General features: G+C 52.3%; 1 protein-coding gene across 2 annotated transcripts in view; it reads left to right on the forward strand.

Annotated features, from left to right (window-relative positions):
• The first annotated feature begins 9,395 nt into the window (after positions 1 to 9,395).
• SCUBE3 (signal peptide, CUB domain and EGF like domain containing 3) overlaps positions 9,396 to 16,292 on the forward strand; it is a 29,580-nt gene continuing 22,683 nt past the window's right edge. For both annotated transcript variants that reach the window (XM_042833585.1, XM_042833586.1), the window contains exon 1: positions 9,396 to 9,837. In XM_042833585.1, the coding sequence (XP_042689519.1) occupies positions 9,753 to 9,837 (85 nt within the window). In that variant the 5' untranslated portion in view covers positions 9,396 to 9,752. The remainder of the gene's footprint in view (positions 9,838 to 16,292) is intronic.

Below are 16,292 nucleotides of genomic sequence, written 5' to 3' on the forward strand. Positions count from 1 at the left end.
GAAGCCGAGATGCTGTTCATGTCAGAAATAAAGCAGTGCAGCTCGCTGATAACTTCAGTTTGCTCTCATCCCCCATTTCAGTGCACGGTCCAGGTCTGTAAGTCCTGGTCCCAGAAGAGGCAATAGTGTGTATGTATTAGCCCTGCGTTGGTTTTCTTTCCCTGGTGACAGGTGACTTGAACTGTAATAGCAGAATGCATTTATAATGCATTTCCCTGCAAGGGAATCCAATTCCTGGGTGACTTTCCCTTGCTGGCAAGGCAGTTTTTTCAGAAGTGCTGGTGATAGGTTAGATTGGTGCTTTTAATCTGCCATTTTAATGAGTGCCATCCATCTCTCTGATTAGGTTCTTCTCATCTATCTAGGCAAAATCACAACAGGGATTTTGAGTTTTTAGGGTGAGTGTCGGGCAGCAGCCTGCGTGGTTATTCCCAATTCACCCTTCAATAACCTCCCAAGTTTGTAACCCCTAAAATCACGTCACCTCTCGTCTGATCAACTGCCCTGGAGAGCAGAGGGCTCCGTGTGCCATCCCTGCATGTCCCAAAACTCGGCATAGAAGCATCCTGTGCTTTTGCTTTGCTGGGTGCAGCAAGGTGGCAGCAGGAGGGAAGGGCCCTCTCGTTCAAACAGAAATACCTTTGGCAGCAGCCGCAGCCAATGGAAAGGGGAAATGGATTTTTTGTTGAAAAGTTGGCGTTGTTTTTTCAAGTCTGACGAATGTGAAAGTCCCCATTTAAAGGAGGCGAACCTGCAGTGAAGTCGGTCACTGTTTACACACCCACGCGCCGACTGGGGCGGCCGAAAGCAAACTTCCTGGTGTATCCTGCTCCAAATCACCTGGGAGCGGAGCTCATTGAGCAGGGCTGCGGCTCTGTCTGCAGAAAGCAAGCCCTGTCCGAGCAGGAGATGCAAAGCCCCGCTGGCGTTAGGGCTCTTGCTCACAGAAAATAGGGGAGTTCCCTACGTGCTGTGGTTTTGTTCCTGCTAGGAGTTCTTTTTCCAGGAGGAGAGCAAGCAGGGTGGAGGGCAGAGAGTGCAAGCAGGTGTTTTTGGAGGGTGTAGGGGGGGGAGCTGGGAAAGAAAGGAGTTTTCCCTCTCCCCCACAAGGCAGGAGAGCTTTCTTTGTGGGAGCTCCTGGTGCGCCTGACAAGGTCAGGGTTGTTTCTGTGCTGGATGCTGGTGTGAATATGTGGGCAGGCATCTGGGTCCTGAAGAGCTTGTAGCTCCCCTGCAAGCCAATGAAGCATTACCATCTGTCTCATCCGGGTGAGAAGATGGAAGTGCTGGGCTGCACGTTCTGGTCTTGGTGTTGAGATTGCCGTAGCTGCTGGTTGCAGTTTGGGAGCCGGTTGGGTTGGCGGCTTTCCTCTGCTGCTTTGGCATGGATGTGGAAGGTGTGTACGTGCCCGCGGTGCGCTACATGTTTCACCAATGACTAGAGCAGCTATTAATTCCCTCCTCCTAAACCAGAGCGTGACCATCTCCACGAGACACCCCATACATGCGGGCTGTTTCCACCTCAGTCTGGGCGCACGTGTCCGGGCCGTGGGATCTGGCCACCTTCAGCAAACCATTGCTCACCCAGCCCAGCCTCCTGTGGCCAGCGCCTGATGTCAGCACGTTGCGAGCTGACCCGTCATCGTGTACTCAGGGGACAGGTCACCTCTGGGTAAACTGAGGCTGGGAGGGCTTTACTTCGTGGTCACAGAGTCAGCCTGGCGCCAAGAGGTGCTCGCCGTGCTCCTTTGCCCTGTTGGATGCTTGTTCAAGAAACATGGAGATGTGGCACTGGGGGTCTTAGCGAGCGTGGTGGGAACGGGTAGATGGTTGAACTTGGTGATCTTTTCCAGCCTTAAGGATTCTGTGCTCCTGAACATGGTTTGGGGTGTTTTTGGCAAAGCACCGGTTCGCTGCAGTGCCGCTGGCTCGGCGCCTTTGGATAATCTTTGTATTTGCTGACTTGACTCAATTCTTGCTTGGTGGAGAGCTCGGCTCCGGCAATGCCGCGGTGTGGGGAGGCCCGAACCACACACAGCGTTCGGGCAGGGATTCCAATCCAAAAAAAAAAAGTTCAAAGGTGTTTTGGCTTAATGCGGTTTATCTAAATTGCTTCATGTTAGTTAATCTGGATTAACGCAAATGCTCTCGGAGTGGTTGGCTGGGGAAAGGCTTGCTAAGCTATCCTAACAAGGATGGGCTTTTCCAAAAAGTGAAAAGTTTGAGCTGAAAAAAAAACAAAAAACAAAACGAAACAAAAAAAAAAAACACCAAGGTTTTGTCTTGCACTGAGTGCATGCAAGCCCTGCAGACAGAGCAAGGCTGTTCCCAACCCCGCTGCTGAACTGCAGGCTTGTCACCTGTGCACCCAAGTCAGTGAGCAGCTTGCCCTGCTATGGGAGGGAATTAACTCCAGGTTTCCCCAGGGCCGTGTGAGCCCCTCTCTGGGCTGGCATGTTGCAGGGGTTGGCATGATTCCATAGGGAACTCCAAGGTAAATGGGAGGTCAAGCCCAGATTTGGACGTGGTGGTGGGTGCGAGCGTGACCGAGGGAGCCATGTGATGGGGACAACGTCCTGCAGAAGCAGCTGATCTCCCCGTCCTCTCCTCTCCCAAGGGCTGGGATTAGGAGAGATTTTACAGCTGAGTGGTCAGCCTCGCGTTAAGATGCAGTTTGCAAAGGCTCAGCCTCTTGTCTGAAGAACTTCATAGGGTTCTGTGGCCATTTTGTCTATCAGCAGGACCACTCGCACCACCAGGGACAGATCTGTAGAAACTTCCCTCCTTGAGAAACACCCCGGGGGGAAATGGGGACTCAGAGAGAACTCCAAGCTGTGTGCTGCAGTGGGGAAAACACAGTGCTTCCATGGAGCTGCCATGGAAGTTTTACGTGGGACCCAGGCCTGGGGACTCCCTCCTCCCCAGGCCCCAATGCAAACAGCAGATTAACAATTTATTTGATGTGTTGCGGCTGGTTCGTTTCTTCGCCCGCTCCCCTGATCAGAGGGAATAAATGTTGCAGTGTGCAATAATGTTCATTTCAGGTGAGGGTAAATATAGAAAGGAAAACCTGCTGAGAGCAAGCCATTTATTTCTGCGTTTGGAAGCCTCTCCTCATAAACAGTCAGTCATGCACATTTGGAAAATCCCAGCGTGGTTTTCTTGGCCATCCTAGAAGAACGTTTACTTTCCTGTAGGTTAAGAAGTTCGTTTTAAATTAAAAAATAATAATAATAATAATGGCATCTCACTTCCAGCTGCCCTCGGGTGTTTAGGGCTTGTTGACACACTAAGGCCGCTCTGTTCTCCGGTGCAGGATCACAGGGGGGATCCTGCAGGGCTTTCCCAGCTGGGGGAAGTTTGGTCTCTGATTTCCTCTCGTCCCTTTGCTCGTGTGGGGTACAAGGGGGGGATGACTTGGGGTTTGCTCAGCCCTGGACTCTGCAGGGCTGGAGGGAAGCAGGCAGTGTATCACTGCTGAGAGCACCCAGCTTTGGTGCTGCAAGGTGAGGATGGAGATCAATGCTCAGGCTTATATTGAGAGCCCTGGGGCACAAGCGTAGCATCCATATTGAGGCGGGGAGATGGGCCCACTGTGCTGCCATCCCACTGGACCTGGAAACCTCAGAGAGTTCTCAGGAGAGTGTGCCAAAGGTGTGCCGGAGTGTTCCAGTGTCCAGTGTAGAAGAAACACCCCGAAACAGCATCACAGGAGGTGGCTGAGGAAGGTGGGGACGCCCCATCTTGTTCCATTCCCTGGGCTCTGTGCTCCCCAGGCCCAGCATCAGCACTGAGGAGCGATGAGGGCAGTGGGAAGCCTTGGCTTGGCTCAGAGCCTGGCTGCTGGCACCGGAGAGCAGGAGCCAAAGCGCTGCAGCCCGGCTCTGAAGTCCTCTGCAGGCACCAAGGGTCTCTCCGTGTTTTCCAACAGGCTTTGCATTTGGCTCGAGTTCGCCTTGGTTTCCGACAGCAAGAGGCAGTTAAGTCTCTTGGAAGAATGAATTAATTAGCAAATGCCTTTGGTCAGGTCAGTGCCCTCCAGTCGTGTTCTTCACCCCTTAAAGCAATGCCTCTGCGCCCAGGTAAGCTGCTCTGGATGGCTTGTGTCACCAGCTGTATTTTAAGAGCTGTACATACATCATCTCAGAGGAACACTGCTTTAAAAAGAAAGGAAAAAAAAAAAAAGGAATACAGCCCCCCCCAAAACACGCTGTTGACTCCAATGGTGGTGGCATTTGTGTCAGCGACAAAATATTGACGCGGTTGGCTCGGGGCTGGCTGGGGCTTCTGGAAATAAACTAATGCCTTGTTAAATTGTACATGGAAATGCAAGTGGGAAAATGACTGACATCTTACACAGCTCAGGCAAATAAAATCGCTGCTTTACTACAGCGTGAAAAAACTCAGGAATTAATAGGTCTCCTTCTGCTCGGGGGCGTTGGATTTATCCTCGACTAAGAATCATAAACTATTTTAAGGAGAGAAGTGCTACTTTTAAACGCACGCATCTGGGTCCTGGAGTGAAAGCAGTGTCACTGGTGCCGAGTTAACCCTTGCCCTCCTGCGGTACGCTCTGAGCTGTGAGCTCTGCTCTTGGCAGATGGTGCTCTCAATGGATACCTGGACCTATCAGCGCCTGATGAATACCATCCGTTTGCTTTTGCAGGTCATTAAAGAGGATGTATTGTAACAGCTCGTGGCAGAGATGCTTTTCGGGCCTCAGTTCAGCAGAATCTGAACTCTGAGCTGGATTTTACCTGGTGGGACGTAAACATGTGTTTAAAATAAAACACCTGCTCCAAAACTGTGCTGGAGATGAACTGGAAGCAGACACACTGCATTGCTGAATCGGTCTGGGGTAACAAAAGACAGCTGTTGGCTGCAGGAGCTGGAAGGTCTGTTGTTGGGTAGCTTCAGTGGGAAATATGATTAATAAAACTTTAAGGAGAGATCTGCTGCCTTCTGCCCGGTGATGATCTGTAGGTGATGCACCAGGGGAGGTTCAGATTGGATATTAGGAGAGATTTCTCCTTGGAAAAAGCGGTCAGCATTGGCACAGGGAGGTGGTGGGGACCCTAGAGGATATTCAGAACCGTGAAGATGTGGCACTGAGGGATGTGGTCAGAGGGCATGGAGGGGGTGAGCCAATGGCTGGTGACCTTCATGGTCTTTTCCAACCTTAATGATTCTATGATTCATGGAAAAGCAGGACATGGTAAAAGCTGTAGGGAGCTGCCGGTGCGTGGGGTACGATCCACCAGCAGCAGCTACGCCGGTGTAATTACACCCCCTGCACGCTGTAGTGTGATTTCCCAGTAATTATTCTGGAATAAAAGCCTGCCTATTTCTGTAAGGGCTTATGTCACTTAGCAAGCTGTTATAAATTCAGCTGGAAAAAGGGACCCTTATTCTGGGATAAGTGTGGTTAGTGGTTAGCTGGGAACGGGGCTATTCCTGGCGCTGCCATCGACCTTCCCGGTGACGCCGCGTAAGTCACCTCACCTCCGCGTGTGTCAGCTTCTCCTGCTGCAAAGGGGGGAATGACAAACAAGGACGTCGTTTTGGGAAGATCTACGACCCCCCCCACACCCCCCCCCGGGGGGGGGGGGCGGAGGCCAGGCAGTCACATAGCTGGACCTGGTGCTTCTCGTCCCCTCGGAGCAGCGTGCTGAAATGGTGGGCTGGGGAAAGGAGCGCTGTGCCCAGGAGCTTGCAACGGAGATGAGCTGAGCTGTCAGCTTCTTGCTGGGAACGAAGTGTTTTCCTTGCTGTTTTTAAAAATAGTCCATTCTGTTCCCAATTGGAGATCACACCCCTCGCTGGGGCGTTGGAACATCACGACAGCTGCTTTCTGGGGGCACCACCAGCACCCTTCAGTGCAGGGCGATGGCAGGGCTGTGACTTTGGTCCTCCTGGGCTCTCTGTACTCCTAAGCATCGTGGCTTAATCCGTTGGCGTCTTCTTCCTACAGTGCCCCTACCTGATTCAATAGCTGGTTCTGCATGCGCTGAGGTCCTTTACGGGAGCTTTGTGTCCACTATTACTTCACAGCAGTTCCTTGCACAGCCTCAGAAATCCCTTCTGGCTCCATCATCGTGCAAATATGCACAGGCAGTGCTGAAGATGTGGCTCATTTATAGTGTGCGACATTACATTCGTGCTAAGTCTGGTTTCAGACTGATAGCATAGGGGGGGGGAATCATTAGCCAGACTTGGCTTTGGAGAAAGCGGTGCTGCCCATGGAGCACCAGCGGGTGGATGCAAGGAGACAAAGGGAGCATCCATTGGCACCTTCCCACAGCCTCCATCTCTGCATGGGCTTTGGAGCAGGATGCAAGCTCCCAATAGTCATGAGACAAGAAGACAGAGGGGGAAATGACTTTTACAGCCCATTAGCGCTCCTCAGAGCCACGCAGCCCCACTTGTAATAAAAGCAGTGGAAGCCACGGCAACAGGGAGGCTGGGCTGCAGGAGGTGCCAGGCAGCTCCCTGGCCCCACAGCCCCTTCCCGTGGTTTGGTGACCCCCTGGGTGCCATGAGGAGCTGGTGAGGGCAGGTCCTGTCACCGGCCCCAAGCTCCTCATCAAGATGTGCATGGGAAGGTTCCAAGCGCAAATGTGCGTTTGCTAATGGGAACTGAATTGCCTCTTGCCCCCAAGGCTTGCAGCTTGAGGAAAACAACGCAGGGTCTAAGAATGACCTCATATTGCCTCCCAGGGAATGTTTTGCCAGATGAAGGGGGGAGAGGCAGCATCAAGACAGCACAATGTATGTATCTCTCTCCCTGTGTAAACATCCCCGTAGCTGCAGAAATCTCTTAAAACCCAGAATGAGAGGAGAACAGCTGCTTTGATCTGTGGATGTGGTTGTTATTTTCTAAGTGCGGATCCTTTCTTTTTTTAATTTTGCCTCAAATTAAAAAAATGCCTGTTGTGATCTTTTGCTTTTATTTCTTGGCTGGCGACCCGAGCAGGGTGCAGTAAATTTTCATTACTCCCCATGTAACCATTTCAGCATGGTCGACAATTCCACGCCGGCTCTTCAGTGCCTCAGCACAATGGACTCGAATCTTCTGGCCCTACGTGAAGCCAAAGCAAATGGGTTTTGCCCAGAAGTGCTCCACGGGGAGCGGAGGCGGTGGGGAGGAGAGCCCTGCCTTCCCAAACGCACACACGTGCATGTCCCACAGCAGCCATGCTCTCCGCCTTGCCCAGTTGTCCCAGTTGCCTTGGAAGGGCTCCCAGTGGCAGGAGCTGGTTGAACCCCAAGCACTGGGGCTGATTTTCACGAGCCTTCCTGCATCCTTCCCATGTGATCCTGGGGATCTTCATCTGCACAAACCCCGTGGCTTTTCCAGTGGCAGTTCTTTTCTTCCAACCATGGAAACCAGGTGGCAAAGTTTGGGAAGAAATCCAGACTTCTGAGTGAGTTTCTCAACACCAGCCTGTCCCAACCCCATTGCATGAGCCATACGTGGGGCTCAGCCCCTTGGCTCCCAATGGTTCTTTCAGGGCAAGACCCACTCCCAGTACAATGAACTGGTTTAACTGGGAGTACTTGGTTGGTGCCAGCCCCAGCGAGGCACTCTGAGCCCATCCTTCCCCCTGTGCTGTCACGTGGCCACCGGTGTTTTGGCGTTTTGATTACATACGATACTGTGTATTTAGGGCTGGTTTATGGGTGTTTATACTAATGCGTAAACCTGTAATTTAGAAGCTCGGTTATAAATCAACATAGCTGAAGGTCTTGTCCCTCGTGCCTTAAGATCGGTCTCCAGATTTAGAAGACAGGTTAGGAAAAAAAAAAAAGAAAAAAAAAAAAAAGAAAAAAAGGAAGAAAAAGGAGTGTATAGTTTTCCTCTGGTTGTGATGACAAAAGATGATGGGGTGGGATGTGGGGACCTGGAACAGAGGAGCAGGGAGTTTCCAGTTCTTGCTTATGCATCGCACCTCTCCCGATGCATCCCAACAGTGACAGCTCTGTGTTCATATTTCTCTATACGGTGCTATTTTCTATAGCTTTAATAACCACTGCTGCTTCTTCACCCCTTCCCAGGCAATGCTGTGGGGCTGAGGGTCTGTCACTGGTTTCAGCACAGTGAGTTGTTGGACCCATCCCATAGGAGCAGTGCTGCCCTGCTGGGTTTCTTGTTCATCTCTGTGCATCTGCCCTGCACCTGACCATGGTCTTCTCACTGCTCTGGTAGGGGTCAGCTACTACTCACTGCTCTGGTAGGAGCCCAGTTTAGGACTGGACACTTTGCATGGAGATCCTGCTGGTGGCAGCACCCAGGGGGGTGCATGATGGCACAGTGTGAGCTTTCTCTTGGCTGCTGCCTTTGGCTGTGCAGACCTCTTCCAGAGCAGGGCCCTGCACACCGTGATGGCAACCCAGGGGTTATGCATTTTTTGTTTCTGTAAGGAAACCACAAATAGAATCAGGGACTCCTCAGTACCTTCCTGCTCTGCTGGGCACCCTCTCCTTTCCCCGGCAGGATGGCAGCGGGTGCTTTGGCTTAGCTGTGCATTCTCTGTAGTTTTCAGACCCATTTCTTTTATCTTCAGGGTCTGCCAGGACAAAAGGGGACACATGAGCCCATGGGGGCAGCACGGTGGGGTCTCTGCCTCAGGTCCCCTCTGCACCCCTAGAAGCAGATGCCAGGGGAGGGAATGCAGGCGCAGGGCCATGTGGGGTCCTACGTGCAGGGCCAGGCTGCGAGAGGTTCCTGCATACAACCCAAAAAAACCCAAAATATCTCAGAAAAGCGCATTTTCCTCACTGTGTTTCCCTCCCCCTTATTCCCAGTCCTCCCTCCCCGTCTCTCACAGAGCTCTCCCACCGGCCCAACCATTCCCGCAGCCGCTGAGCCCCCGTGCCGCAGGTCGCGGCATCTGCAAACTCCTTCTTTTATTGTGTGCTTGTTTTCTTTTTTCTTTTTTTTCCCCCTTTTCCCCCCTCTACTTTTATTTCTCCTTCCCCTTTTCTTTCCCTCCCACGGCGGATGCCTCCCCCTCTCCCCACCACCACCACCCTGAGCCCTACGGGCCAAGGGGCTGCAAGGCGCGGGGTGGGTCTGGGGGTTGCGGGGGGCTTTGCATTGATGCATTGATCACCCATGGTCTGCGCCTGACCTCCCTGCTCCCAGGGAAGCAGTCTCCATGGCTACTGGCCCTGCTCCTCCAGAGCAGACTGTAAATTCCTGCAGGCAGAGCCCAGCCTGGGGGTGCGAGGGGGGAGCCGGGAAGGAGTAGCTAAAGCCAAATAGAAAGAAAGAAAGGCTGGGAGAAAAAGGGCGTTGCTTGGATGGGGCTCTCCTTTCCACTCCCCTTTCTCAGGTCCCCAGCACCAGTGCAAGGCGCCTGCTTCCCCCCTTCATCGCCGCCGCCGCTGCTGCTGCTCTCTTGCAGAACTGGAATTGGCTGGGATTATTTAGCAAAAAGAAGAAGAAGGAGAAGAAGGAGAAGGGATCAGAGCAGCCGCCAGGGAGAGGGCGATAGAGTCCACTTTCTTCCAACTGCCCTAGGTCTCCTTCCCTCACTCTCTCCTCTTTAGCAACACCAAGAGCCCCACACTGAACCCAGAGCAGCTTTTTCCATCATTTCGGTTCCCTTCCCTCCTTCTGTCTCACACACAGCAAGAGGAGAGCCCCTTCCTTCTCTTGCCTTCCCTTTGCATGCTCAGCCTCTTGTTTCCTTTAAAGCACGAGAAATCCCCCTTCTTGCCCCCGCTCCTGCAGGCAGGCGGGGATTGCAATGGGAGCGTTGCAGATTGCTGGATTGTGCATGCTTGCCCTTCTGCTCCACTCTGGAATCACGCTGGCAAATAAAGCCAGTCAAGGTAAGAGAAATCTTCCCAAATCTGTTTGATGTGTGTGCAGGCAGCCGGACCTCCTGTTACATGTGGGCTTTATACACAGGCTGGTGAAACGGGCAGCAGTAACAACTTAGTTGAGGTGATTTTGAGCGCTGCTTGCAGATATCCCACTGCTGCCTTTAATTGTTGTCTTTCTGTGAACTCTTTAATGATCTGCATTTAGGGTTGTTGGCTTTTTTTGCGTGTGTTCGGACTCTTTATCTCCGGGCAGGGGGTGCAGAGGCAGGAAATCAGCGCTCACCCATCACTGCACTGGTTGAAGGAGTTTGGAAGCTCTTCTGTCTTGGGGCTTCGCCTGTGTGCAGAGGGGTGATGCCATGTGGGTGAGGGCGCTCCGGGGATGGGGAAGGCGCAGCGGGGCTGGAAGGTGGGAGCACCACGTTGGTGTGCTTTCCATCCACACACACAGCACCCCAAATGCTCTGATAGCCCCGAGCAGGGCAGTGTGCTGCAGAGAGCTTCATGGATCTGAGCTGAAAAACGCTCTGTGCTTTCCTGTCCCTGCAAATGAGAGGCACATCCATCGCTATCGACTTCAGGCGTTTCTGCTCCTCCGCTCCCGTGCTTCAGCCAGGCTTTCTCCCAGCACACACATAGCTTTATATACGGGCTATCTATATCTTAGGCTTTTCTATAGCACCTCTATATTTAGCTTGGATTTTTCTCTATGCACTGGGGTGCGTGCGCACGCGAGCACACACAGCCCTATGTGCACGATGCCACCGGATCGAAGGGGCTTTTTTTCCCTCATTCACCACAATCCTGTTAGGATCTGTTGTTTGCACCGTGTTTTGTTTTGTTTGTCCCATCCACACAGGGTTTATCAAACCAGCTCTGGCTCCCGCTATTGTAGTAGCTGCATGTTTGTGCATAGGGTGAGATTAAATAGTGTGTGAATGAAATATGGGAGCGCAGCGTGTAATTAAAGACCTCGTGCAGGCAATAGGACTAGCCGAGCTGAGCCCTGTCACTGACGAAGTTAGGAGGAATTTCAAGGCTATTGTCTTATCTGCCTTCAGTGTTCTAAAACAATGGGAGTCTTCTCGGTCTGGACAAGCATGGGGGAGATTTTCCAGGGCAAAGGTTTGCTGAGAAGGCGTCCAGCTCTGCGTAAAGCTTCACGATTTAAGCTCAGAAAGGAATGCTTCGTTTCCCACCCCCCCCTCCCCAAATTATCTTTCGTGTATGCATTGCTTTCATTTCTTATCATAATATTTATTTATTAAGGCCTTTTGGTTTCCAGTTCCATTTAAGCCTGAGCCAGAATTGCATTAAAATAGCAAAGTAAAATTCCATCGTGCAGAGACTTGACAGATCCCTTCGGGGAAGGAGCGGGGTGGAGAGGGGGTGGAGAGAGGTGAGCTAAATCCTCACCGCCCGCTTCGCACCCGGGGCAGTGCGGGCTCCTCCATACTGTACTGCTCCCAGCTCCAGTTTGAGCTGAGCTGAGCAGGGCTGGAGGAACCCTTGGACCCCACTGGGGCTCAGGAGGCAGCGGGAGGAGGCTGAGAGACACGTGGGTTTGGGGTGTTCGGGTGTCCCCCAACACCACTTGGCTTTCTCCACGCTCCAACGTTGAACTCGAGCAGCAAGCCGCGTGCCTAGGGTGTGCTGAGAGAGGATGGGTCTGAAAGCTCTGGGGTGATGGTGCCCAAGGATGGAGCTCATCACCTCACTGCCGTGCTGGTAGCTCACCTGGTGCTTTCCCCATGCGGTGCCACGTGCAGCGTGCAGCTGTGTGGTATCCCTCACACATGCCTGTGTCAGCTGTCCCACGCAGGGTGGGTTGGTTTTCCTGCAGAATGGTGTGATGTAAGCAGGGCTCCTTCACAGCGCTGCGTTACCTTGCAAAGCTCTGAGGGAGGGGGCTCAGCTCAGCTCTGCACGGTGCCCAATGGAGGACTGGTGTGTGCTGGGTTTGGTGGGTCAGCTTAGGACTGGGACTGCTTTCAAGCGGTGATACAAACCCATGCAAGGCAGGAGGAGCTCCTGGCAGCCCCAGTGCTTGGATGCTGCTGTCTTCCTTCCCCCGTGCCCGCAGCTCCCCAGTTTTTCAGCAGGGCTGTGCACCCAGCCCTTCACCTACAGGCACAAGGGCACATCCTTATCCCGTTGCCTCTCTGGCAGCATCCCATAAACAAAGACATCCCACAGAGGCTGCAGCCTCTCCCACAGCCTTGGCACCTCCTGCATGAGGGGCTCAGCTTTGGTGGGGATGCACCTGCAGAGCCCACGTTGCTGGGGATGTATTATTTTGTAAGGAGTACAAAATTTCCCAGCTGCAGCATGGAGATGCTGTTGGATTCCCCTCCCATCTCCGCCGGACCTCCTCCCCCTCGGCCTCTGCTTTCCTCCCTCTGCTGCATTCACAGTGTGTGACTGTTGTGCCTGTCCCCTCCGCCCCTCTGAAATATGAAATGTAAAACTGTAAACATTTCAACATACAGCAGTTCAAAGGAGATCTTTGACTGAGGGCGTCTGACATGCCCATACTTAGATTAAAAAGGGGAGGGGGGTGGGAAGGAGGGAAGAAGAGTTTTTTTGTAACTGCCAACGGGAGTATAAATATTCAGACACCTCGAGTCTTCCAGTGCAGAGATGTATGGCTGTCTCCAAGCGGCTCGGGAGTTTTATTTTTTTTCTCTTATTTTTATATAAATTTTTTCCTTCGCAGACGGTCGCACCGGAGTAATCCATTTAGGAAAAAAGTATGCATGAATAACCTTAACCTTCACTTCCAGCGTTATAAGTCCCCCGAGAGGCTTCAGGAGAAGCCTGGGATGGCAAATAAAGTTTGCTCTGTCTCACTGCTGTGATTTGGAGAGGCTGCTTCCCACCGTGATTGTTGCTCCCCAAACACAAAACAAGCACGCTCTGGAAGGCGAGCCTTGCTCAGCCGATAAGCAGAAGGAGCAACAGGAGCAACCCCTGAAGAGCCACCCAAGTGCAGGTGGATGGGGAGAGCCGTTCAACCCCTCTCTGTACCTCATGCCTATGCTTTTCCCTTCCTTTCCGTGCTCCTCCAGCATCATTGCTCCATAGCACACCGCAGCCCACAGTTGCATCTCCCATCCCCATCCCCACCCCCCTGCCCGTCCCGTCCCCGAGCACCTGAGCTAGGATTCCCAGTTTGGATGATGCATCTTTGGCCAACGTGCCCGCAGCGCCCACCCCATCCCACGAACAAATGATTAATAAAGTGCCCCGCGGTGTCTGAGGTGGTTATTAATACCCCAGTAAAAAGAGCTACTGAAGTTATAACGCTTTAATTTGGCATTAAGGCCGAGTGGAAACTCCGTGCCTCTGCCAACAGCTACACACGTGTCTCTATACAGACAGGCTGCCTATAGAAAAACAAAGAATCAAACCAATTTGAGAGGAAACGCTGAAGCGCCGAGAGAAGAGTGAAAAAGGTTTTGTTTGTTTCGGAATTCCCAGTGGGTTTTTGCCACCTTAGCTCATCTCCGTTGACTCAGTCCGTCTGCCTGCAGATGAAAGCATCTTTACTGTTATTATTTCTAACGAGGAAGCGAGGGGAGAGCCCAGCACGGGCTGTGAGGGCACGTGGAGCCGTGCGCACATCCATTGGTGTGGATGCCCCGGGGCGCCCAGCGCCGTCCCCCCTCCGAGCACTGCATCCCCATGGGCGCGATGCGGTGCCGGGGCAGCCGTCCTCTGGGAGCTCTCGAAATGGCAGTGGCGTTGCAACCGTCTGCCTTCTTCGGCTGCCTTTGAAATGGAGAATAAAGCTGCAGCTGGAGCGGAACGGGGCCCAACAGCGAGCGCTGGAAAATCCCACCCACAACGGAATAAAAAACATCGCGCTGGGCGCTGCCACCTCCTCCAGGGCTGTGCTGTGGGCAGAGCCTCAGCGTTGTGCTGCTGACCCCAAGGGCATGGGCAAAGCACCAATGGGCTTTGCCCCAAAATTGAGGCTGGATCCAGAGGTGGAGCTGGGCGCCCTTTGGTACATCTCTGGATGGGCCGTAGCGTCTTCATTGCAGATCTGCCTTGTGCAAAACCCCTCAGTTCGGGGTATTTGGGGCACAGCGCACCCATGGGAGTTTGAAAAAGGGCAGCTTGGATTATTGAAGGGGCTGACCCCAAATCCCAGCCTGGGGTTGGCACTTGACCTCCCAGATCTGGAGCCATGGGGCAGACCCATGGATCAAGAAATTCATGTGTTCAAGAAACCTTTAGATGTGGTACTGAGTGACACGGTGTAGTGGAGAACCATTGGTGGTAGGTGGACAGTTGGACTGAGGAATCTTGGACATCTTTTCCAACCTTGGAGATTCTGTGATTCTGTAATAACACGAGGGGAAAATGGTTTCAAACTCGAAGAGGGGAAATTTGGGTTGATATATGGAAAAGGTTTTTTATGGTAGTGGCTGTGGGTCTACTGGAACAGGCTGCCCAGAGAGGAGGTGGATGTCCCCATCCATGGAGACGTCCGTGGCCAGACCGGACAGGGCCTGGAGCACCCTGATTGAGTTGTGGGTGTCCTGTATCAAGACAGGGGAGTTGGATTGGATGATCTTTGAGGATCCCTTCCAACTCAGACCATTCTACGATTCTATGAACCCCAGTGAGGGCTTTGTGGCTGCGGATGGAGTTGGAATATTGGCATTGCTTTTTGTTGAATCTCCCATCCTGTTGGCTTGGAAATCTCATCCCTTGCATCTCTGCAGCTGCTGGAAGCACCTGCAGCAGTGCCACAGGCATTTTCAGAGGTGGAAATCTCCCACAGGAAAGCATGTCCCAACAGCAAAGTTGCTCCATGGGAAATGCTCCTTACATTGACAAGAATGCAAAAATTGGGTTTTTCAGAAGGCTTTTTTTTTTCTTGATTTTTACTCCATAGTTTCTTAAAGATGCTCTTTCTTAGGAGCCAGGATTTCGGTGTTCTGAAGGTAGGATCCCTGCCAGGATGGGATGGTTCCTGGAGTGGCCAGGAGGGTATTTATTCATGCTTCCCACACACACACACTTTTTTATCCTTTTTTCCCTCGTTTTCTAATCCTGTAACCTTTCAGAATGTCTCCAGCTTTGGAAAAATTACAGAGTGGCAAATTTATAATGTTTTCTTTTGTACTTTTGCTGCTGTGTAATCTTTCCAAAGTTAGAGGGGTTTTGAAGTTACAGAATGGAAAAAAAAAAAAAAAAAAAGGAGATAGAAAAAAAAACCCATACATGTGTGAGAGGGAAAGCCACGGCATTGTTTTCAGCATCACAACACGCATTGTTCATTGTGTTGACTTTGAGGGCAGAGAAGGGGAAAAAAAATAGGAAAAATAAATCTAAAAAAGTGCAATTTCTGGCAAAATGCTGGGAAAATTTCAACTCTGTGGTGTGCAATGGATGCTTCGTGTTTGGGGAGCTTTCAGAGAACGGCAATGGGAGGTTTTGCTCATCTATTGCTGAGCAAAGTGGAAGCACGACCTCTCTGTGCATGAGAGATGCTAGAAGAGCTGTACCCACATCTGTGCCCCTGAAACTCAAAAAAATGCAACATTTCATAGAACTGTGGAATCATTACAGTTGGAAAAGACCACAAAGATCGCCAATCCAACCCCATCCCATCTCCGTGCCCATAACCACGTTCCTCAGTGCCACATCTCTGCAGTTCTGAGCCTTTTCATGGTCCCCACCGCTCCCTGAGCAGACTGTGCCACTGCATCACCGCCCTGTGGCGGATTTGTCCTAATAGCCAAGCTGAACCTCTCCTGGTGCCAGTTAAGGCCGTTACCCATTGTAATTTGATGATCCCCACCTGGGGCAGATTTGGGAGCTGTGGAACATCAGCCCCTGTCCTGCCGTGGGCACACCTGGCTGTTGGCGAGTGTGAGTGGCTCCAGCTATAGGGATCGAGGCGTTTGGGTTTGAATGTGTTGGGTTTGAACTCGTTGGCTGTGGTTTCTATTGAGTCTGCCAAATGGGCAATGTTGGGCATCCCAACCACATCTCTTTGATTTGAGAGCTGCGTGCACCACGAGTGCTGAGGTGGGCACCTGGAGTCTATGGGGTGCCCAGTGGGGCATCCAGCAACAGCAATCTCCATCCCGCCTTGCTGTGGCTGGGAGGTGACAGCAGGGATGGATGCAGTGAGGCTCAGCATTGGGTGCAGTGTGGGGTCTTCGCCCTGTGGTGGCACCAGGGCTGTCCCTGTGGGTTGCAGAGTGGGTGCCTGTCCCCACACCACCCCACAGCTCTCCCACTGCGGTGGGTCAGCCCCCAGCCCGTGATTAATGGCCCGAGGGAGGCGCTGGTGGCCGCAGGCCATGGCTAATGTCAAACAACAAATATGAATGCGTGCTGTAAATATTTATACAATGCACAGGCACGTGCTGCCTCCCTGGTGCAAGGATGACTCACATCTCCCTGCAAAAAAACCCCATGGTGGCCGGAGAGTGCTCAGC

Source organism: Centrocercus urophasianus, unplaced genomic scaffold (genome assembly GCF_019232065.1).
Source record: "Centrocercus urophasianus isolate 14NV4802_14NV808 unplaced genomic scaffold, USGS_Curo_1.0 seq_42, whole genome shotgun sequence".
Taxonomy (NCBI): Eukaryota; Metazoa; Chordata; class Aves; order Galliformes; family Phasianidae; genus Centrocercus; species Centrocercus urophasianus.